This window comes from Lichenostomus cassidix, chromosome 5, assembly GCF_008360975.1.
Source record: "Lichenostomus cassidix isolate B80296 chromosome 5, HeHo_3.0, whole genome shotgun sequence".
NCBI classification, from domain to species: domain Eukaryota; kingdom Metazoa; phylum Chordata; class Aves; order Passeriformes; family Meliphagidae; genus Lichenostomus; species Lichenostomus cassidix.
In genome coordinates, this window is record NC_139486.1 from 23936756 (window position 1) to 23962626 (window position 25871).

Here is a 25871-nt window from a genome sequence, read left to right on the forward strand (position 1 = left end):
CTATACAGGATGCTGACTTGATTAGTAAAAAGTTTTATGTGATGCCCTGGAGTGGGGGGGGAAGTGATTAATATAAAGTCTGATACATTAGGAGATACAAAGAGAGACATAATTCCCAAGGACAGAAGCTCTGTTTGCTCTCAAGACACTGAGAATCTGTTCTTTTTAGGTTTTTTCCCCAGTCCTAGTTGTTCATGATCTATTGAGCCCTACAATCATATCACTTTGATGAAAGCTTTGTGCATTTCCTTACTCTGAAGTTCTGACTCATTTAGGTGATTAGAGGCAGAACAGTAACAGATAAAATAACAGGACCACTTCAGAGCACACTTAAGTCACTGTGAGAACTTTCAAGTCCAAGGTAAATATATCTGTTCATAAGGAACTCCAGAAATGGAGGTACTAAGAGAAACAGGCATGTTCCCTACATTCTGAGCTTTTAGTGCAGACTTTTGTCTTGTTTTGCCTACTTTGTAGAAAATGAGCTCTTAGTTTTGTCTGATGAAAAGAATTAGTTCTCAGGAATCTGAAGAGCAGAAACAAAATGCTTATGTCTAGAGCTAGGGAAAATGTGACACAGCTCAGAAGTAATTTGTAAGAGCAGAGTAGATGACAGGATTGTTTAAATGGTGGACAAAAAGCTTTGGGACACACAAACCAGGTCTTTTACAACAAATGAAAATCACAATCAGCTCACCAAAATAACCACAACCCAGAGTCTGATGTACTTTTATCAAAGAAGGGTAACATCTTGCTTATGTTTAAGATGAATAAAATTCCCTGGCTGTTCAGGGGCAGGCAAGCCTTCAGAGGGAGACTCTGGGAAAAAGAAATGGGGTATGACATTCTCCGAGTAAATATGGTGTGTGTGGGGAAGAACTTCAGTTGCTGGCCCCATCAAGTGCTGACAAAAGGAATGTGAGAGCTGTTCCCAAGGTGAAAGAAGACAGGCTGAACAATGTGCCTAATGGGATCACATTGAGCTAATGGGATCACCACGACTTGTTTTACTTCTGTTGGTGCATGTCAAAACTCTGATGTGTTTTAAAATACATTCTACAGCAGTAGGCTAAATACTGAGGCATTTTGGAGAGAATTTACATATCTTCAGGTTTTCAGACTTGTGTAAAAAGAGTCTACAGGGTAAGAACACTTCAAGTTCAGAAATTTGCAAATTGTGAGAGCAGATTCTCTTCTGTCAGACAAAGAAAAAAAAAAGAAACAGAAGGCTCAAACATGTTAGTATCTTATTAAACATGCATTTAATGCTGCTGCCCTCACATAGACCTGCAGAGGTTACAGACACCTCACACCTGCACACAAGCCTCCAGTTGCTCTTTCACAAGCTAGCTGTAGACAAGAGAATAAACACAGCCACACTGTAGCACCCAACTATACTATGGCACGTTTAGATTTGGCAAGTACTGACAACACTTGGGAATGCTGTAAGTAATATTACTGACTTCTAGAAGCTCTGAAAACTTGCTTAATGCTCTTGATTATGGTGTCCTGAAAGTATTCTAGAATGATTGTTGGTCAACACATAAGGATTTAAAAATAAAATTGTACAGGTGAAAACGATACAGCTTTAGCATCTACAGTTAAACTATTGCTCCAGAAAATTACTGGCTTTGCAAAGGGGAACTTGCAGGTCCCTTCCCAGCTTCCTGCTTGCAAACTCAGGTGTCCAAACTTACATATACGAGACTGAAAATTTTGGCCGCACTGTTTAACAGGCAGATCTGCTGGGAGGTCTCTTGCAACCAGATTTTTTTAAAGCCTCATATTTATTGGACAGATACTGGCCCAATTCCAATCCACAACTGCAAATCCAAAGAAACAGCTCTGAGCAAACCAGCAGCCTTATTAGCTTTTAAAGATTTCATTTTCAAGAACTCAAGACCCTTTATTGACTAATGAAAGGTTGGGTCCCCAAGCCCACAGACTGATGTTGCTTGGAACATATTTTAATCATTTTGGAGTGCTAGCAGCCATCTGTCTAAAGAGCTTTGATCACATAAATGCACTCTGAACTGCAGCTCCTTCCGACTCCAAACCCTGTCCAAAAGCCAAAAGGAACCCGCAGGCATGGCAACTTTGAGACAATTCAAAGCCTTGCAATGTGATAAGGCTGCTTTTATTATTTAGCACATCATTAGATTTAATGACACCACAGATAAGAGATACACTAAAAAGATACCATTGTCATCGCCTATCTTATAACAGCAACATCCAACTGTGACTTTGCTTTGTTTCTACCCACCACTTGTTACTTACTATGCTATTTTAAAAGAATAGTTCAATGAAACAAAAGGATTTCTTTTCCTGCTGCTAACATCAGAAATATTTTTTTAAAGTACTTAACAAAAATAATTTAAAAAATAATTTAAAAAAATTTTAATACTTTCCTGCTTAGTTAAAAAAAAAGACACAAAAGACAAGCAAAGAAATCCCAAATAATCTATTGTATTTTCAGTTTAGACCATTGACTATTGGGCAGCTACTGCTTGCACATAAAAGCCTGCTTTGACCAGCACTGAATACAAATTTACATTGAAAAGGTAGAGATCTTTTGTAGTTAGAGTTCTTAAAATTACAACACTTATGAAAAAAATTTTACACAATTCCCATTATTATTTCCCACTCTTGAAAAATTTGACCATCTCAAAGCTTATTTTGTGGCAATCGGTATTATTTGTTATTGTGTCTCCTGAATGGTACAGACACATGCTGTTAACTATGAAAGCCTGGAAGCAATGACAGTGTCAAGCATGAAGAAAAACTATTTAAATTACTGGAGTCAAGAAATTGCTCTCAAAAATCAAAACAGAAGCCCAAAGAGAGTGGTAAAAAATGCATAAAAATATCTCTCTTGATGACAGGAGAGACACAGTGGTGGATTCTGTGTCACAGACCATGACTTTTATTTGCTCCAAATGTCAGCAGCCTCAGTGAGTTCAACCCTGAGATTACAGCCCTTGGAGGTTTCATTTCATTCTGAGATCTCATTCTTGGCTCTCTTACTTACTCAGGACATTAGCCACCAGTAACCAGGAGAAACTTTTAGTATTGCAGGGTGTAATAATATATTTTTCAATTCACTGTCATACTATCTGTGGGTAGCTAGCAGTGTGAAGAAGGTGAAATAAAGAAATAAATTTAAAAAAAACCAAACCCCACATTTCTTTGTCACTTATGAAAACATTTTCGGGTGACCATTCTGTAATGCTGATACAGCATAGATTAATAGAAAAGAAGACAAATCCATAACATGAAATGGCTCAGGTAGTGGAAGAGCTTCTTTAAACTCTTTGCTGTCAAAGAAAATACAACACTGACGATTGACTCAGCATAACTCCCTCCATCTCCTTCTGTGGCTTTTCCTTCCAAACTCAGAGACAGAAAAGCTCCTCTGCTAGTGAGACAGCAGCTCCACACCACTGCCTACATGCCTTTCTTGGTGGCATCAGGAAAAAAGACAAGTGGCTCTGCGCTTGTTGTCCTTCCTGTCACGACCATGTAAACTGCTGCTTATAAAAGCAAACTATTACTGGTATGTTACATTTTACTCAAATATTTGAGAGACTCAGAGTCATGCAAATCCCAGCAGGCCCACTTATTCACTGGAAAACTGTGGCTGAAACTTCCAAGTTGGCCTGCACTCCTCTGAAAAAGGCAGCTTTCACACCTACGCTGCAAGAACTACCCATAGCAGATGAGTAATGCATCATTATGGAATGCTGGATGCAAGTTAAAAACTTTCCGCTTCCAAAACCTCTATCATATTAGTTAGAAAAGTAGTTAGTGAATGGGAAGTTATAATGGAAATTTTTCCAGTAAAAGGCATCAGCATGACACAAATGTATCAATTTAATAAAAGCTCTAAGTTTAAACAGGAACGGAATTAAAAAAATATAAAATTGACTTCTCTCTTTGTAAACACAACAGCTGGGCAGCCTTCTTTGTTGTGTTCTGTGACAGGCAGAGGACTTCTCCTGCCACCTGCATTCTTACATACTCCCTAACAGTCTTCCACTGCAAGCAGTGTCTCGTGCAGAGTAAGAAAAGCAATGTTACTTCTAGCACTGACTGAAAATTGCTCATGTAGAAAGTCTTCTCACCAGAGATTTTTTTTAAAATTGGGAAACATAAATTCCAACACACAAAAAAATGTTGTCTTCCTGTGGTACATTTCTAAGTGAAAATTTTCCTTTCACCTTAATATTTCAAATTGAAATGCCATTTTGTTTGAGCTCTTCAGCTGAAGAGAACTGAACTGAAGTACATCAAAGTAATGATTTTTTGAAATTATTGAATTGACATTTTAACATAAAAACATGTCCTGTGAAAAACCAACAAAAAATGAAATGGTATTTTAAGTCCTCCTGACAATGTTATTACTTTATTTCTAAATATCATATTAATAACAAAAGAATTCCCTTTCATACAATATTTATAGGGCAAACCAAATTCTTCTTTTACACCTTTAGATTTTCTTTCTAACTTCTCATGGGAAAATCTGTCTTACAAATAACTCTTATTACACACACAGTTTTCCTGTGTTTCTTTAACTTGCTCTAGAGAGGGCTGCTTCTTATTCTGTATCTGTTTTCCTTCAAGCAAGCATACCTGCATTTTCATAGTCTCTAAGGGTGTTATGCAAAAGGGTAAAACTTCTTATTCAGTTTATACAAATAAAGCAGCTGAAGCAGATTTTAGTGATGTGATTCATCTATATTCATCCAGCATTTCAACATTTCAATGGCAGAATCAGAATATGTAGCCTTTGGCCACATACTCCTTCTACCACATAACAGATTTCATAACCCTGCATATGCTCCCTATAGATTCTGCAATTTTGATTTTGAGTATTCTTACATTGTATAGAATAGATACTAATTTTAGTGATCTCATCATCCAAGTTTTTACAACTGTTTCTACAGGAGCTTCATACTTTGCATTGCTATCTACTCCAAGCTACCAGTAGCAGTCAGTGGGTTGATTGCAGGTAGTTCTTCCAGAGACTTTAAACCTTCCAAGAACTCAATTTTATTACCCTTTAATGACTTTGAAAAACAGTTCCTAGACATCCCAAACTATCTACTTATTTCAAAAAGCACAGAACAAAGTTACATTTCCTAGACTTTTCAGCTCACTGAGAAAGCAAGGAAGTCATAACAGAAAATCACATGGAGCAGAGGTAGAAAATAGGTGAAGGAATCAGCCAGGCAAAGCACAGCTATGAACAGAAAGCTAGCAGGGCCCTGTATACAGAGTCATGAGACCATATCAGCATCCAGTGGCAAGGAATTCCTTTCTGTCAAGCAAATTGTTGCTCTTAGAGAAGAACAGAAACTCATGTGAAGAGGCCCATCCCAGCGAAAACGACAAAGTAAACGTTGTTTTAGTTCACATTACCCCACAACTGCAAATAAGTAGAGAAGTCTGCTCATGTCTGGTGCAATACAGTAGAAGGACCAGTGGAGTTCTTCTAGCTTTAATGTACTTGGCACAAAGAGTGACTGGTTGGTCCTCAACTAATTTGAAAAACTTAAGAAACTTTGCCACCATAACACACCCAATAACAGAAGCAGTAGTGGAATTAGCACAGTACATTGTACAAATCAAAACTGCATCACAGAGTGTGTTAGGTGCTTCAGTTCATATTCATGCTGCCCATGTTTCTCCTCAGACCTGCTGCTTAGTGTTTCTATTGGCAAGGCACCTCTAAAGGCCAAGAGCCAGCCCCTGGAAACATTAGGCACAAAGATTTCATAAAGTGTAGGTCAGACCAATCCATGTCTGAGTCCACAGCAGCACAAGGCAATTTGAGTGTATTACGTTCTGGTTGCAGGGATGGTGTGAGGTGGCTTGTTATTCCATCAGGTGCCTTGGATCTTTGACAGTTCAGTGCTTCCTCTCTCTCAGAGTTTTCATAAATCACTAAGGCTGAGTTGGAAATTGCTTTTCCATGTTAAATTTTTTCCCCCCAGTGAGATAGGAAAACTTTCAAAATCATGTCTGGGCAAAAAGTGGAACATTGAAAAGCATTTTTTTTGGGTATGTTTTTAAATGAATGAGAGACAGAGAAAGCTTGGAGAGCACACTGATGGCTAGAATATTTATTTAAAAAGCAAATAAAGGACATCCCTCAGCCGCCATCAGGTTCAGATACTGCTTTGCCTTTTCATTGCCTGCCAAACTGCTACTGTAAACACCAAAACTATGGTATATACTGGAATTTCTCTTCTCCTTCCCTTTTCTTTGCAAATGGCTAAACACTAATTGGAGAACAGATGTGAGTCTGGTCTGCCACACTCCCAAGAAAATTTTCTATCCACTGATTTATTTATAAAGTCTGTCTCTCTGACTATACTATTGTTAGAAAGTTGAACAAATGCAGAAACTGAAACAATCATCAATTCCAGGCTGGAGAACAAGAAGTCTGGGAACGGGACAGGGACAGGAGCGTAATAAATTCAATAAAGTGTGAAACACACAAGGATAACAAGGGAGGACTCTGCCTCCACTGCTCACCTGCCCCAAGCCACTGAGAAATACAGCCATCTCAGTAGCAACAGTGAAACTTCATGCAGCTGCTTTGGCAATGCAGAGCAGCTCCCTGATCAGTCTTCCCCCCTTCAGCTGTCTGACCCAGCTCATGAAACAGCCCCCAAACCTTGGACTTTTATCTCCTGTAACACCGATAAGAGCTGTGATTGCACAAGCATAAAGTGACAAAGTGAAAGAAGTCATAGGGAGACACAGGGGCTTACTAAGTGCAAAACACTTATGAGACTACAGAGTGAGAAAGACCCGCCTAAAATCCCAATTCTTTTGGGGCTGCAGCACCTTACTAGAAAGGGACACAAAACAGAGGAGGAGAAGACTGAACACATAGATTGTAAAAGCCAGATCCAAATCACCAGGGTGTTGGCTCCCCTCACCCCCAAAAATTTGCTAAGAATTCACTGAAACCTCCAGAGGTTGCTGAAAGTATCTGATTTAAATGACAGAAGTGTTTCTCCACTCCGATTTTCTACTAATCTAAACACGCAGTTAAATAAACAAACAGAAAGATGGTCCCTGACTTCTTCTTTATTATAACAAAACCCAAAAACCTTAGTGTTCCCTTAGAGTCATTGCCATCTGTATGTTTGGCTACATCAAACTGCAGCAGGTTAGGGTCCTTCAAAACATGTATTACACTGTCTCCCATTGCATATCCAAGCATGTCATCTCTTCGGTATAAAAAAGAAACTCTTCTGTGCTTGAAAGTGGGAAATTTAATTAGCTGAAGGTTTATGTTTAATGTCAGATGTCTGAAACTCTTTGATAAAATAGAAGTCACTGCTGCAAGGACAGAGAATACTTAAAACACGACTGCTTTCCTTCCCATGATCTCCCCAAAACTGCTCTGCAAAAATAACAGTGTGGTTTACAGTGATACCATTACCTGGTCATTCTTCTTAATGACTGTAATTACACCATGTTATGTCTAAAGCAACTAGTACTGAAACAATGACAGCAACTGCCAGAACAGAAGCAAGCAGACAGGATGAAAAGAGGAGGAAAATGAGTTAACGGCCATAACTGAAAAAGTGAGATAAAAACACAGGTATGAAAAGGCTAGTTCTCTGAGGTAAACTGCTGGGACAGGTGCTCAAGGTAGCCTGCTATTGCTTTAGAAGAAGGACTGAGATCATCACTCTGCATTAGTGGTTGCAGCTTCACTAATCCCACTGTAAATGGGTTCCAGTTCATTGGGGATGGGAAACTGCATGTTAGAGCAGCGCAATCTTCTGCTACGTATTGTGTTCCCCTGAGAGAAATCTGGACTGAGAGAGCTCTGAAAAAGACTGAGAGATGGCAGAACAAACAGGCTGAAATGTTTGAGCAGGGGTCAGTCAGAGTACAGGAGTCTGACTATTTAGGCAGTTGTATTCTGACTTGCTACTGAAGTCACTGTGAAGATGAATATTGACTTGTTAGGTAGAAATAATTTATGGTTTTTAATAGCCCTTAAAACTGGAATGGGAGCAACATTCTAACAGCAAGAATTACACCATTATATATCCACACAGAGTCCATGGAGCATGGTTGAAATGGCACCACCTGAGTATTATATTCCATAACATTAGTCATGAAACTATAGTTGAAATAAACTAAACACACACAACTGTATTTAAAGTTTGAATAGAAAACAGTCTCTTTATCCAGGACTAAATGGCTCACAAAATATCTTTCTTCATCTATTTCTCCTGTCATGGGGTGATTCAGTTCTTTAATTAAAATGAAAATTGAGTACGTCCCTGTGTGTGTAAGTCCTTCATTTGAGGACTAAAAAACTAAAAAAACCTTCTTGATTTTCTACTTTCACATCTATCAATCTCAGTCCTTAAAAAGATGAACTTCCACGTCATTTCACAAGACACTTTGTGGGAAAAATATATGGACCTCCACAAACCCACGGTTATTTAGACAATTTGCTTGTGTCACTTAAACATGAATTCCAAGTATTCCAATTGAAGTATTGTAAGCATTGATACTAGTAGATTTAAATTCTGTTAAATCTCTTCAATAGTTTATAACTTATAAAAGTGCTACAACTGGTTAGGGAGCAAGAAAACTGCTTGTATTACCTACAGAGAAACTACCCATCTTAACTGAAAGTTTGAATATAAAAATATTTATTTCAGGTCATTGTACTTATTAGCACAACGGGCCTTACTGAAGTTATTCTTTTATTTCATTGTTGAAAACCATCACGTTTTCATGGTAAAATAAGCCATCTTTTTCTCCCATGCTCACCATAACTTACAGATTCCAAATTCTTTGCAACATTGTACTGCTTTTGGCTGGGATACAGTTAATTTTCTTCACAGTAGCTGGTATGGGGCTACATTTTGGATTTGTGTTGAAAATAATTTAACTAACTACTGCTAACACATGGATGTTTGAGTTATTGCTGAGTAGTGTTCACACAGTCAAGCCCTTTTCTGCTTGGGGGTGCAGGCTGGGGGTGCCCAAGAAGTCAGACAGAGACACAGCTGGAACAGCTGACTCCAGCTGACCAAAGGCATAGCCCATACCATGTGGTGTCCTGCCCAGCACAAAAATCTAGGGGAAGAAGGAATCTGATTATAAAAATGGACAGATCACATAACTGAAAAAGATGCAAATAAAAAACTTGCAATGATATTCAAACATCAGAGGTACGTGAGAAAGAGGTAGTGGGATTAACACTCCCACATACTTCAAAACTTATTGTTTGGATACAGCCTTCTTTGGTCACTGAGGACCTTAAGATTTGCATTAATCTCTAGTTTGAAGAGTACTGTGTTGAAACAACTATATTAGTAAGCTAAAAACCCTATGCTATTCCTCACTGTTATGCAAATTTTAATTTCTGATATGTATTTTTGAGTTAGTATCCAGAAAACACAATTTTCCTTTTGAAACTTGACACAGAGACAATACAAGAAGAACAAACAGAAGCACAGAACCTGCCAAACTTTATTTGCAGCCAGCTTCTTCTCCCTTATGTATCTGAAATGGATTCTTTCTCCTTTTTAATTCCATTTCACTTCTCTGTCCCTTTTAAAGAATGCTGGAATTGTTCTGGGATATGCCTTTTTTTCAGAAATTCAAAATTCAGACGGAAAGCAGTGTTTCATCACTAAATTTGCAAAAGCTTATTTTAAAGCCATTCAGGCTTTCCATGAAGCTCCAGTTGCAGTTAGGATTCAATTTTCACTTCACCTGAAAAGTGTGGTTTACAACACAGACATCTTTCACAGTTGGAAGAAAGAAATCAAGGTCTTCTGGTAGCAGCAGCTACCAGATCAGAGAGCTGTAGAATAATCAGGTTGGAAGTGACCACTGTCAATCTCTAGCCCAACCAATTTCCTTCTCTAAGCGATATCAATATGAGATCACACCACGTTGCTCATCACTTTATCATGTCAGACACTTTATCATGTCCAACACTTTATCATGTCCAAGGATGGAGATGCTAAAACCTCTGCAACAACCTGTTCCAATGATGGACAGCCCTTGTGGTGAAAAGGTTTTCCCTTATAACCTGTCTGAAACTCTCTTGTTTCAATACAAGTCAGTTGTTTCTCACCCTGTTGTCATGGAGCACTGTGAAGAGGCCGTTCTTCTTGACAACCTCTACACAGACTCTGTCAGGCTGCCATTAGGTCTCCCTGGAGCCAACAAAGAAAGGAATATTTTTTTCTTTCCCAGGGTTTACAAGAGCAGTATCATTGGTCTTTACATTGCAAATGCTATGGCTTCCTGACCGTACCAGTTGCCCTCTGTCAAACTTGCTCCAATTTATCGATGTCTTACTTTTACTGGGGACCCAAGACCGGATCCAGTATTCTAGTTACCAAGAATCTTTCCTCTGGAGAAAATAAAAAGGGATTTTCCCCCCCGTTGTTTCCCTCCTTTAAGCATGCCTGTGTATACTTACTTCACACATACAGATATTCTGGACCTAAATATCTCTCCCCTGATTTTGTATAATAAAATGATACTTGGCTTTTCCTGGATTATACTACTGTTAGTGAAAAGGCAGATCAATATTAAAATACACATTTTAATGCTATTGTTTACACATGTATGCATCCAAAATAGTTAATACATGCACATATTCATTACTGTTGTGACCAAATCTCTAAAATGTAGTTGTGTGTTAAGGCACAAGTACAAGTGATGTAGGTATCACTTCTGTGCTTTAATGTGAGCCTCTAGTTTTTTCTCTGTTTTCTTGGTTGTTGCTGTTTTGTTTTGTTTGTTTTTGTTTTCTTAAATTTGCTTCTTCTAAGTTAAAGAACGAGGTAGTGTCCTGTTTCTGGTCAGGACAGGGCTAGTTTTTCAGTAGCCATGAGGGGGCATGGCTATGACTCAGAGGATATTCTATACCACCTCATGTCATTTTCTGGTGGTGGGGAGAAGGAAGTCTCTTCTGGGGAGAAGGGGTTCCTTCCAGTTGGTGTAATGTGGCTGTGGTGTAATATTGGTGTAATGTGGCTGGGGTGAGAATTGTGCATGTGAATCACTCTCTGTCTTTTGTACACTTGTGTTATTAATATTGTAGCTGTTCCTGTTTGTTTTCTTGTCTCATTGCTGTTTCCAGTAAATTGTTCATACTTCAACCTTGATCTTTACATTTGGTGCCTCTAATTCTCCTTACCATCCTGCTGCAGGGGAAGAGGGAGGGGAAAGGGAGCAGTGAGGGAGGAAGGGGGAAGGGAGTGGCATGTGGTTTGGAGAGTTTCAGTGGGAGCACTAAACTGGGGAGTACCATTCCTAAACCATGACTCATAGAAATCTCATTAAAAAATGGAAGAAAAAGAATAAAGTAGGAGATAATGCTTTTTCTAAGACCAGGGAAGACCTAAGAGCAAAAGGAGAAGTCACCAAATGAGCCAAAATTCCCAAGCCACTGTCATACTGGCACCACAAGGACAACAGAAAGTGTGAGAATCTGGCAAAGACATGAGAGAAGAGTAGGTGAAGGGAATATGCACCCTGCATTGTCACATTGCAGCTTTACAGCTCTGAGGAGGATTGGTGCATGTGTGGAAGCCTATATTTTGCTCGCTGGGGAATTCTGAAATCCAAAAGAGAGAAATGGAGTCTTGAACAGAAAATCATGTAGCTAACTTGCTTGGATCAAAGCAGCAAACCACCTCAGTCCAAAACAGACAGTCTAAAACCACTCTCAGTGCTTATTCTAGATTACCATAGTATGGCAAGCACTAAAAGGAAGTAAAAAGACCCAGCAGACATCTATACATGCATCCCTTAACTGGCTTCCACACACAAAACAGAGTGCAAATTTTCACTCTTTTGGGATGGCCTGGGAAATGCACTCTCTACCTCGTCACTCTAATTACTGTGGCCATCCCACCCTTGGCCTGACACAGTCCCCAAAGCTTTATGCATATGTGCCATATATTCCTTTCTATCTCATTTAGCATGTGTTCAAAGCACTGTCTCACTGATGGATGACAAGGGCTGCAGACGTTCACGTAACTTAAAGGAAACTGTAACCAAAATGTTAAGACCTTCAAAAGAATCCTCATAACGGTGCAATTAGTTTGTAATCAAGTCAAAAGATAGGCTTGAGACATCAAATGTTGCTGCTTAGGTACTTAAAGGAGTCCTTGTTGCCTTTTACATCTCTTGCCGGTTTAGCTCCAGCTGGCTTCTGGCTTTTCAAGTCATGTCTTTGTCTACTTCAGACAGTGCTTCCATACAGAGAGGTTGTGGAGTCTCCACACTTACAGATATGCAAAATCCCTCTGGATGCAGTCCTGGGCAACCAGGTCTCAGTGGCCCTGCTGAGCAGGGGTTGGACAGGATGACCTCCAGAGGTCCCTGCCAACCTCAGTCACTCTGTCACATTAGCCTCTAGAACAGCGAAGGAGGTAGGAGATAAAATCTACTTTACATGTTATAACTTGTATTAATCAGCAGTGATACAATAGTTCTTGCCCCAGGGGATAATCAGGTGAGCAGTTCCACACCTCATGGACAGATTTTGCAAATGCTGTCAGCCAACTTACAGTGAAGTTTTGACTGTTCAAATTGAAAACCATAAGTTAGTAACATGGTACATGCTAATGCTGATTCCTGAACTCATTATCATTAATATTTCTGAGATTTAAAGCATTTACACAAGTAAATGGCAGTTGCTGCTTACTATACTTGTTAAACATTATATGTTAGTGCAAACTTGATAGGCTATGCCAAAAATATAACTCAAAAAACAATGAAAAGTCTCCTACAATGTGCATAGACCAACACAAGGAAATTCTTAATTTCTGAAATATCAATACAAAATTGCATTTCAGCTTTTAAATTATTCTACAAAACCCATATAAATGAGTAATAAGAGCACCATAATAAATTCTTTCCAGCTTGGTAAATCATACCATAATTTGTGCACACACTAAATGCTGACCAAATTCATTAAATGCAATAATCACAAATTGCTTGGGGTTTCTATTCACTATTAACAGGCTTTAAATAAATGCCTATGAGATTTAGGAACAAAAGCTGTTTTTGAAACTTCCCTCCAAGGTTTTAATAAACTTAATGAGTAGGGGAAACTCGAAAAACCTCTAGAAACCTGAGTATTTTTCACTTGTGAATGCTGAAGCACTGAAAACATACACAGTTCTGCTATTGCAAATGCTTTTTAGACATAACTAACTAGTCCTCTTTATTTCCAATGAGTATAGTATTCACACTATATTTATTATTTACCTCTGTAGCCCACATCCCTCATCACAGACATTCAGCCTTCAGATTCACAATTTTCTGCTGTGTTGATGCCAATTCTCCTGCCTTTAACCTGCTGGCAGCTCTGCATCCCCTCTCACACAGGAGGTCAGGATGAAATGAGAGCTGTAACCCAACATCACTCCATAAAACAACCTAACTCCTTCACTGGACCACACAGAGCTTTTCCTTAGGGGCTAAAACCCACTGATCCATGCAAATGTTCAGTGCAGCTCACCTAAATTAATAGGAATGGGTATTTCTCTCATTAATACGGAATTCAAATGCACAAATATTTGTGTTGAAGAAGAAAACAGTCTTTTAGAATTACAAATTTTATTATTTTTAAATCTATATTGATTAAATTAGGTATGTGCAAACAACCAGGGAAGAAACATTCATTTATGTAAACTAGTTCTTTTGTCCATGTGTTTTTAAGTGATCACATTGCCACAGCACAGCTTTTCAGTGTGAAAATCAACCATCAACAACTTTTCCCTTCCCTTACAAGAAACTAACACAAAATTCAGGCTATGAGAAAGGGACTCCTATTTCAAAGAGGTGGTTGGTGAGCAGTAAAGCAGAAATGCAGGCTTTGATTCATTGATGTATTCACATTTTTCCAACAAATACCTATTTGATAAGGCCATTTCCTCACTCATAGTACAGAAAATTTCCCCTATGAGTCACTCATTCATGTTAGAATCAATCGTTTTACCTGTAATAAACACGCAAAGTCTGGACTTCTTCTTCCAGTTTTTTGCGCTGTTGAAGAGCAGCTTCTTTTTCTTGTTGCAAAGCTATCAATTCTGCCTGTGAAAAGACAAACAACCCATAACCAATTTATTCAGAATATCCATATTTTTTTTAAAGCGTATCAAACTGTGCAATAATTTCAACCATGCTTTATTACAATTGCACATATAGAGTTATACTGTTAAGTAACACAGTGTTGTGGTTTAGCCCCAGCCAGGAACGAAGTACCATGCAGCTGCTGGCTCACTTCCCCTTCCTCCCACTGATGGCATTGTGAGGGGAATTAGGAAAGAAAATTCTGGATTGAAATAAAAACAGTTAAATAATTGAAACAAAGTAGAAGATAATAAAATTAATAATAATAATAATAATAGTAATTGTAATAAAAAGGAGAGGGACAGAGGGACATAAATCCCAAGACAGACAAGCAATGCACAACTGTTCACCACCTGGTGACTAATGCCAAACCTGTCCCTGAGCCATGATCACACCCTTTCCTGGCAACTCCCCCCATTTTATATACTGGGTGTGATGTTCAATCACACAGAATGTCCCTTTAGCCAGTTCAGTCAGTTGTCCTGACCACGCTCCCGTTCAGCTGTCTACCTGCCCACTGGCAGAGCATGAGACACTGAAAGTGCTTGACTTGGGGCAAGCACCATTTAGAAACACCTAAAACATCAGTGTGTAATCAACATTATTCTCATACTGAATCTAAAACAGAGCACTGTACCAGCTACCAGGAAGAAAATGAGCACTATCCCAGCCTATTAAATCCTTATGAAATGTTCTTTTTCTAGCATTAGAATTATTTCTAGGTTTTTTCCCTAGCAGAATTACGTTTTGAATGGCTTCTCCAAGGTACACAGTAAATTTTTTGAATGTCTAAGGTCAGAACTCTTCAGTTCAGCCAAGTGGTTATCAGCAAACATATTTCATATGATATATATGTATTCCTATACTGCAAAACTGCTGACCAACATAGAGAAAGTGAAGCAAAGCCTTTGGCCATGAACTACCCACCCACAACTCGTGGTCTGCACATGCTTCCCTGCTGTTAAGGGCAGTTCCCATGGTGGCAGCCCCTGGCTGATGTTAGCAGCAGAAGAGCTGCTGGATAAGCAGGACCCTGAGCAGTGGTAGGCAATGAGCCAGCAGGGACTGCAGAGACTGGCACTGACAGCATACACTAGGATCTGGGTGCATTCTCACCCAGGATCTGGTTTATGGAGGGGTGAGGGAATCCCTGAGCAATCACTGTCATCTCCCATCTGTGAACCTCAGCAGATGTTCCCCCTCCCATCCTTGATTCACACTGGAGGGAGTGTGACTCATGAGCATTATGGAAATAGCAGCATGTGGCTTGTAAGCCAGGAAGGTAGCCAGCCCCAACAGGCCTTATGGTTAAAGAGGAGGTAGGGAGAAATAAGTATTCATGCATATTTAATATGGGTCTATAGTGTAATCACCATTAATTTTAAAAGTCCAGTTTCAATGGCACTGCAGGACTGCCTTGAGGGCCCAGGTACCATATAAATTATCTTTAAATCAGTGGATGACTTATTGTTGTAACAACAAATAAGATCAGGCTTGCACAGCAATTCCTCGACACATGAGCCTGAGCATTGGGCTGTTTTCCAATGTTTTTAATTCATGGTGTAAGTTATTAATTGTACAAATTGTAGAGTCCTTAACCAAGAGGCACATGTGTGAGAAATGCCGACTGTGGATTCTGCCAACTCTTCAGGACAGCGTTGCGGAAAAGTTTCTTGGTAAATTAAAGACCTGTTATATGAGCTATAAACCCATGAAGGGAAATGCACATAGTTCAGCCTCTAACTCTGCCAAATTCACTGTATAATCATGAACGACTCTGCCTGTATGCCTCAAAATTGCTCTCCTAAAACAGGGCTCCCACTTGCTTCTATTTCCTGTTTGTCTCTTAAGGCTGTAAGTCTTCAAGGCAGGTGTTTTACTGTTTTCTGTCAACTCCCAGTCATCTATGGGCAATTTATTCTGCTGCTTGATTAATCATGTCCTGGATACTTGGCTGATTCCTGGCAAATTTTATTGAACACTGCATTGCATAAATGCAGCTACACAAGCAGTCTCTGAACCGTGCTACTTGGTGGGTCATGTTGCACCCAGGGTTTTGCACTGCCCAGGTACAGGACCCACTGCTTGTAATTGCTTCTGTAAGAGACATCCATAAAAATTTAACAGGAAGTTCCCTGGTGAATAAAAACTTTCTTACTATATGGGGGGCGTTCCTTCAGCTTTAAAAGCAGAAAGCGTTAATGTTTAACGTCTGAGTGACAGTGGTTTTGAGCTTCTGATACTGAAAACAATGTACTGGATCCTGGCAAGCCCTAACTCCTGTCAGCAAGAGGTTAAAATCCTCTGCAGGTGAGCCTCTTGCCTGGTGTTGCTTGCTGCCTTGCAAGCAGAACTCACAGAACACAAGATGTTAGCCAAACCAAGCTATTTTCTGTAATTATACTGTTCCGTAGGTGAAACAACATTCTTAAAAATTGGAAAACACGCTTGAATCAAAGTAGGTGGTTTGTTCTAGAGGCCAATAATTAACATCCTTGCCAATTTTCAGTGTACTGTGAAGTGTGATTGAAATGGTAGACTGGAAGGAAATGTTTGCAGCTGACACACCTACTCAGAGAGATTAACGGCTAGTCTCTTTGGAGAACTATCATAAAAAATACACCTAATGTTCCACTTGCCTTTCAGGACAAGAGTCACAGGCACTAGAGTCTTAAGACTATTATTTATGCCAGTTTTTCAGCAGAAAAAGCTGCGCTGATTTGACTGGGTTTGCATCTGGGTTTGTACCAGTAAAAATAACAGCAGAATCAGGTTCTTTGGACTTAAACAACAAACCCAAGAGCTACAAAAACTGAAGGGAAGAAAAACAGACATTTGTTAACCTCCTAAGTAACTTCTAGTGGAGTTGATACTGGAGTTGAACCTTTGTGAGACTAACAAAAATCCAAGCACGAGAGTTTTTGTGCACAGCATGTAGCCATGCAACAAAATGACCCATTGTTCACAGGCCTGAAGGGTGGTAAACACAAATAAATGAGTCAAATATCCTTCCAAAGCAGAGATGTCTTCCTTCACTAAAAGAAGGAAAGGAAAATAGAGCCCATCAAAAAGTTAAATTGCTAACTAAAATAACGCTGTCTGCTCTACTATAAAGCATTTGGAAGACTCCTAAATGTATATTGAAATCCATCCATGGTGCACATGGCAAAAATCCTGCATGAGCTCACCTCTAGTAATAACAATAGCTGCTTGAGAACTTTTTAACAAAATATTGTTCCTCTGGAAAATGTCAAGCTGTGGAAATCAGAACTTTTCACAGAAATTGATTTGTTTTGATTAAATAATTTTGGAAGGTAGGATAAAGAAGAAGCAAGAAGAATTACACTCAGGTTCCTTTGGTGGCGGTTTCCCCTAAAAAGGTCACTTCAGAGGTAAAGTTGGTCACCTTTTGTTATAGGTGTCACTCTCAGCAAGCTCCTGTTTAACCCTGAATGGGTATTCAGATCACTTGGACACGGTGAAAAATCTTTTTGAAGGTTTTGTTTTGTCCACAACTTCCTACACTTTCATATTTGATTTAATGTGGATAGATCCTTTCACATTCTCTGTTGCCCAATCCACCTTCCTGCAAAGGAGAATTCTTGTTTCTTTACTTTCCCATTTTGCTTTTTAGCAGTTACTTGGTGAAAAATTAAATTTTTAAAATTACATATAAAATCTAACTGCAACCTATCAAACTTAAAATAGCCAAGCTCAATTAAAGAAAATCTCACTACTGATCTTTTTGCGGTTACTTTTGCTTCAAAACATTTCAAGGAACAATTTTATGTGTTTTCTTACCACAAAGTCTGGAAAAATACAAGACTTAAGCAAGGGAAAACAGAGGGTAAAACTAGTTTTTCTCTTTTTCTAATTCCTCTAGGGCAAACATGATCACCCTCAACTCTAATCTAAATTAAAAGAGGTAAGAACACACACCATCCTATGCTGTTGGGTTCCCTTTGGAACCTCACCTTTGTGTGAGAGATGGCTTTTATAAGTCTTTTCAACATTCAATAGAGGGGAAAAAATCCAATGAACTGGACTAATAAAGTTTCATAGCTTTATTTTTTGATTTGTTTTCTCATGCATTTATAGACAGCATGTATATTCCTGCATATATATATACATTTATAATGAGCATTTATTTTTCCTTCCTGAGATAGGCTAAACAAACAACCTTTTCTGTTACCTCTCAGTAAGCAGACTCTTCATTATCCTGATCAAGTCAAACACATCTCTCCTTAATATTCTGTACTAATGCCAGTGGAAACATCTTACCTGACACATTCTTGCACTCTTTTTGCTCACAGTCACCCTCCAGCCTGTTCTCCTGCACACTGGTATTACCCAGTTGACAGTGGAAACTCTTATTCATCTTGAAAAGATAATTCCTTACATTTGGCACCATTGAATTCCACCCCACTGCTTTTGTTTTTCCAGTGCTTGAGGCCATCCCAATCTTTCTGCAAAACAGCTTGAACCTACTTTGTATTAATAATATCTCCACATCTTATTAGAAACATCTCAGAGTTCTGTATCATCAAGCAATTTTGTTGGTACACTGCTGCTCTTCATGCCAAAGGTTCTCAATGGCAGCATTAAAGAAAACTGGTTCAGCACCAATTGGTAAGAAATTGGAGAGAAATTCCACTAGTGAAATCCTTGGACCTTAACGTTTCTTCCTTCAAAGCTGTTTGCTGCTGCCTTCCTGCTAACTAGTTCCTTATTGCCTTTGACTAATCCCTCATCTCCTTCATGGGTACATGACATTTTGCAGACAGACATGAGCTAAATGTGCCCATTCTTCCAAACAAGAGACGCTGGGTGAACCCAGTTAACAGCAAGCAGCATTTCCCACATTAAGCTTGTGCCTGCTTGTAAAACAACAATATACACATTCCCCACTGTAATTAATAATTTTCCATATGGCACAACCTATAAGCTTATGTGTCAGGTTATATTTAAAAAGTTTCCTTGTCAAAATAACCAGTTATCATACCAAAGAAGAATTCTTGCATGATCTTTCTTGGGTGAAAACTGTACTTCAATTCACTCTTGATGGATCCATGCTTTAAAAACATTTTCCTTCTAAATTTACTCTGAAGCCTCATGATAAAGACTAACTGGTCTACAGTTGTCAAAATTACTTTTTTCCCCCCTTCTAAATATAAATGCTGTCTCTGCTAATTCCCTGTCATATTACACTCCACGCAACCTCATAAGATTTATTAAAGAACTTTACTATCATGTCCTGTAATTTCAGGTACCAGCTCTTTCAGAACAGGGGATGGAAACCATCCAATAACTCAATAACTCAATTTGCACTCATTCACTTTTCTTAACCCTTGTCCTCATAGCTGGCATCTTCATCGCCCAATGCTGAGAGAAACAGAAATTAAAATCACACACTTTCAGACCTAATCCAGATTATCCCTGATCTCCATGCCATTCTCAGACCAATGGCATATTTCCTCTTTCCTTGTTCTCATTTCAGTTGTTACACTATTGTTCGTTTTAATTTCCTTTCCAAAGACAAATTTAGCTTAACCTCAGGCAATTTTCATTTGTCTCTATATCTCCTGTTTTCTAAGACACAACTTCCTTGCTTAATCAGTACCCTTCTTGTGGACATACTTTATTTGTATGTAAATTTTATCTGACTCAATTAGAATGGGCACCCTTCCTACCCAGTGCAATTTCCCCAGGCTTGACTGAGATACAGGTTAATGCACGAGTATTTCTTTACTCAGTAACAGCCACTACCAACATCTTGCTTTCTATTGACACAGGATATTCCTGTGGACTAGAAGAAGGTTGGGTGAGAAATCTGGGGAGTCTCAAAGTTAATTTCTGCAATTTATGGACTCAGTCATTCACACTTGGTAGAGCTGCAATGGGGAAAAAGGGAAAAATGGCAATAAGATGTCTTTCTGCTCTCTTTGTCCTACAGTATCCAGAGTCTGAAATGGAATCTGGCCTCAAACAGACATCTGAGAATTTCTCCCATTTCTCGTGGGGCAGAAGTATGTTTCTGCTGATATTAGCAGGCTAGCTGGATAGGAAGAGCTCAGGTGTCTTCTCAGGGCAGCAGGAGACTGGGAGGGAAAACAAAGGTTTCTTTCATTCTGAATTAGAATGAACAAGAAAAAAAATCTGGAAATTTTTTTAAAATGTTTTTACATTTTACACATCATGTCAGCAAGAGAAATGCATACTGCCTGATAGAGCAGGTCATGTTGTGACACATTATGACATCCAACTTCTAACCATTCTGTTATTTTTACATTAGCAGCTGCTACTTAGTGCAGATTACAACAGCTCATCTTATTTTCTATATCACAGTGTCAACATATCAAACTGTTTCACCAACAACAAAAGTAGGTGACACCTTGATCTAGAAAAGAATATAAGCACTTGTCTCATTAATTAGGGGATCAGAGGTTTTCAGGGTCAAGAAAAAGACTCCAGCTAACATGAGAGGACTGAAAATGGCTACCACTCTAATAACACACTCAGCAATCTCCTTTTTTTAAAATCACAGTGCTAACGTGTAAAATTGTTTCATTACAATATGAAAAGGGTACACATTGACCTAGAAAATTAGATAAAATGTTTCAACTTGCATTTAAGTATCAGCTGCACTTGACTATTTTAAAAATTAAAAGGTAAAATTAGAACTTACTACAGTAGACGTTATAAAATATTGACACATCATGAAATACATAATTAACAATATTAAGTCCAAATTTAAAATATAAAATTTAATGTTGTATTTCTGAAGTTTGAAACGTAGGTTTCAACATTCGCCAGATAAAACTTTTGGGAGATAAAATCTGAGTTGGAAAAGTTTGGAATACTAACTGAAATTATTAGAAATTCATGAAAAGTTGTTTCTCAACACATGATTTTCTAACTGAAATAGTTTTTACTAAAGCTATCTGAACTTCGAGTAAATGGAGCAACTGCATTACTGATCCCTGATGGATCTGCACGGCTGTGGAGGATCAGTAAGCTGGAAAAAATAAAATGAAGAACCAGCTGAAGGTTATTTGTGAGTGTGAATTCCACGGTAATGGTGGTAGCTGTCGGAACTCTAACAGCCTTTAGGCTGCAGCCCTCCCCAACCCCCTGCTACAACCACACCCGGCCTGACATACCCTTTGGGCACAAAGGAAAGGTATCTCAACAGCAAACATGACCTTTATGAGTTTGCATCAGGATGAAACAATTAACCATAATAAGATTTTACTCTACAATCTAATTCTATTGCTTGTCCAAATATTTATCAGTTGATGAAACTTTTTTTTAATAAAAAATATTATTTCAGTGGAACAATAATGCATCATGAAGATACATCGGTTTAGATGGAAATATTTCTGAGTCAGACAGGATTTCTGATAGAAGAGAGAACTCCTCCCCAGCCATGTGATTAGCTTATTTGTTTTGAGTGCAGAAACCTAATGCTGAGTCCCAGCTTCTTGCATTAACCCACTCTGGGCAGCCTGGCAGACTCCTCCCGGTGAGAATACTTCCCTGCTCTAAAGTCATGTGAATTACCCATGTTTCTGGTGACTACCATTGTCTGTGTTCTCTCTCCACAGCTGAAAAAAAGATTTTGTCTATTAAATGGCTAAGCATGTGAAAAGCAGGTCCCAACAGGAATGCATCATGGAAAAGCTGAACTCAAGAGTTCAGCTATCAAAATGTTTGATAGCCTTTCTGCTATCCCTAATTTAATATTTTTAAGGAGTTTTTCAGAAGACTTGTAAAAGATGTCACTATCTGAGATCCAGAATCTTGTCTTCATCACAACAAATTCCCCACTGAGAATACATAATTGTACCAGAAGAACATTGCTTGCATGGTTGTTCATTTCTAAGAAATCCTGTTGAGACTGGGATGACAGCAACAGGTCACAACAAATACTACACAGATTGTGCAATCAAAAAAAAAAACAATTTAAAAACCCACCAAATAGCTTTTTACTGCTCTGACAAAGAACATGAAAGAACACAATAGCAATTTTGCCCAGACTGGGTATATATCTGGCTAATTTTATTAAAATAAGAGTAAACAGTATCAACTAATAATTGAACCATTATGCCTGAGATGTGATGCCTTATTTCATACTACATGGTCACATCACACTGGGAAGGTCACTGTACCAGCAGTATTTAATAGGCAGTTTATTAATTTTTGGGCACATCTAGCGATGGGCCTGAATGAGCACACATTACAGGCAGATTCACCCAGAGAAGTGAGCCCATCCCTGGACGTGTTCAAGGCCAGGCTGGATGGATGTCTGAGCAACCTGGTCTAGTGAAAAGTGTCCCAGCTCATAGCTGGGGAATAGGAATTAGATGATCTTTAAGGTCCCTTCTGACCTATGATTCTATAATTCATTCAATTATCACATTATGTAAGAAAGTATCTACAGGAAATGCTCATGATAAGTTTCAGTGAGAATTAAGAATTTGCTCACCTAACCTTAGATATGATGTTGAGACCAAGTTTCTTCCTCATCTGCAGTATTACTCTGTAATAGCCTACACTTCTTCCAAGTAGTGTACTGATATACCGAGAATGGCATGAAAAATTAACTATTAAAAGGACAATCTAAGGCATGTGATAAGAGTATGAGACTATTACATGGAATAATTTTATTGTAAAGAATGATTTAGGGAGTGAGGATGATCCATTTGGAATTCTGCCCTTGTGAGCTTGACACAAAATTGCAATTGACTTCCCAGTATCAAGACTTAATTTATTGTTTCCATTAGACTGCATACACAGCTAAAAGTGCAGAGATACCATCACACACACCTATTTATGTGCATATGGATAGCTACCTAATGATACTGCAAGTCTTATTTTAGATAAGATACAACCATAGTGGACAACGAAAAGGCCCCTGAAAACTTCTGAGGATGACAGCTCCAAAATACACACTCATAGCTGGACTGGGCTTTGCACATAAATAATGCCATGTGCAGAGATGCTGACCTTTTAGTAGAAGGGATTTTATTAAGAACACAAGCTGGGGGTGCTTTAAAGAGCAAATAGATAGGTCTCCATATACAGCTAGGTAGATACTTGACTCACTACTAAACCACAGTGTACACTGTGAAAAGAACATAAATAGAAAACAGTCAAGAAGACTTCATTTTAATAGAGAAGGAAAAAGCCATTCATGACAGCTGTTTTTCTATAGTAGCCATGGCTTTACAATCTATATGAAAATAACACATGTAAGTTAATTTCTTTACTTCTCAAACTAAAGGCTGTTTACAGCTGTGGACTTGTGGAAAGGGAACATTACTTCATGTTCTGTGAATCAGGTTTGGCCTTGGTAACATCACACACTTTTTTTCTCATTTAAAAATCAGTTTTCAAAATGCAAATTCAAATAAACAATGGAAAAACATCAGCAATACAGAGAAACTTGCCTTATTTGAAGGTAAAATAAAGGACATTGTTTTGGGCATGGTGTAATCATGTACCTCTTCATGGCCGCATAGGTAACTGGACTGGAAAAGAGATACATCCCCTTTGAGGCATATCAGGTTACCAAACATAAGCTTAAAACAAAGGATAAAAAAAGCCTCTGCTTTACTTTAATAATAAGCACGTTTCCCTCCACTCTGAGTGACCTAACTTCATAACATGAAGATGATTGCACTATGCATGAAACTTCACTGGCAATCTTCTTAGGGGATATCAAGAAGGAAACAACTATGTAGGCTGGAGCGAGCTGAAGAAACCTTCCAGGTGGTGTCTGAGTACTACTGGCAGGTTACTCTGGGAAAGCCTCAAATGTCAGCACCCATGATAAACCCATTGTCCACAAAAATTACTTTGGCCACTTTTGATTTCAAGTCAGTATCTGCCACAAACAGCAAATTGTCAGCACAGGATCCAAAAGGTAATGTAATGTTGTCTCAGAAGCTTTGTGGTAACAAAGACCCTATTCAATTAAAACAACTTTACCCTCAGCCCCAAAAGTGTCTTAGCCAGTTTGGGGCGGAAATGAACTGGCAGAGTAACAGAAGAAAGTTCGTATTACAGCCAGACGTGTTTTATCTGTGCTGCAGCCAGAAACTGTGTGCTCTCAGGGCTCTCCACCTGGCACATTTTTGATGCTCCACTAACAGACCCCAAACTGACCACAGCACCCAACTCCCTATAGTTAAAAAGAACAGACCAGAAACTATGCTCCAGCCTTGAGATCTACTGGTATGACCTGCCTCGTGTTAAAAAAAGTCAAAAGTTCTCTTCCATTTACTCCTAAAAAGAAGGGCTGCTAAGACCAGACTGTCGAAGGGCAATCGGTCCTAGTATACAGTATCATTCAAAGGCGTCATCTTGGAAAGAGGTTTAAAACCATGCCAGGGAGCTCTCTAAAAGAATGAGATGGTTGCATGTCACTGTGCGAGTCCATGCCCAGATCCTATTTTCGTTAGTAGTCTAGGTACTGATAACTGGTCTTGTCAACTAGTAAGGGTTTAATAAATTTGATCAAGATTGATAAATCTGATTTTCTCTCACTCCCGGTAGGCTGGTGAGGCACTCTTAACTGTTCAACAGGTGTCACCCACATCTCCATTCCATGGATGCAGGAGAAATTCTTCCTTAGGCAAATCTTTCTAACATTTCTTCATCATCAGCCTCTACTGCAGACTCCTTACAGTAAAGTCCTTGGCTTTGACCAGCCATTGAAGATGTCTTTTCATTGCTGTTTGAACTTTGTTGCCCTTGTCACCTCTGATTTCAGTGTGACAGTAGTCCAACAGAAACAGCCCAACTGAGACACTGCCATATTTCACAAGGCTCTTTCCATAAGAAAACATGTACACTGAAATCATTCATGCTTCACAAGAGGGGAAGAAAACAGCACGCAAAGCAGTAACTTGAGGGAAAAAGGAGTTAACAATTTACGCTTCAAAGCTTATAACAGATGCTAAGTGATAATACTCTCTAAATTACAACCTTTCATGCAAAGAGACAGAATGACTGCTACCTCTTGACAGACAGTATTCCTGCAGAAGGCAGCAGTGTCTAATCACATTATCAGAATTTCACGACAATTCTTTAATAAAAGCCATGAGTCTGTAGAGGGCTATAAATACGAATTCACGCAACTACTTCAGTGGGACTGCTTCTGTCCATTACTCTTCCAGGATTTGGAAGGAAAGGCAGGGAAGAGATTGAGAGTTAGTATTTATTATTTAACCATGTGGTCTGCACCTTATGGAAATTGAATTACTAGCAGGTATACATACTCAAATTTAGCTGATATTTTTGTACACAAAGAAACACAGAACCAAAATGCTGAGTTCAAAAGCAATTGTTACAACCAAGAAAACAAAAAACCCAATTATTGAATAAAAGTATCTGTTATCAGGAAAGTTAGGAACAAGAAAGATTTCATAAGTATGCCCCACATTGACATGTCCAGACCATAATTAGTAAGATATTCTCAAAAAAACTTTGAATTCGGCACGCCTGTTAATACTCCTCATTTGATATCTGAAGTTCTCATCAGACAACGTAGCAAGACAATTTGGGTTCTTTCTCCAGCTGGTTTATGTCATGCCTAGCACTTTTCTGAAAAAGACAGAGCTGCATGCCTGCTCCTGAGGCTGGCTGCAGGCTTCAGGACCATGAGCCACCTGTGCAGCTGGAGTGCCTATGAATTTCTGAGGCATGGAGAACAAGCT

At 38.8% G+C, this 25871-nt stretch overlaps 1 protein-coding gene across 3 annotated transcripts in view; it reads right to left on the reverse strand.

Moving 5' to 3' along the window:
* The window catches only part of MIPOL1 (mirror-image polydactyly 1), a 180856-nt gene that overhangs the window by 32600 nt on the left and 122385 nt on the right, over positions 1-25871 (reverse strand). For all 3 annotated transcript variants that reach the window (XM_085061860.1, XM_085061862.1, XM_085061861.1), the window contains exon 11: positions 14018-14112. In XM_085061860.1, the coding sequence (XP_084917986.1) occupies positions 14018-14112 (95 nt within the window). The remainder of the gene's footprint in view (positions 1-14017; positions 14113-25871) is intronic.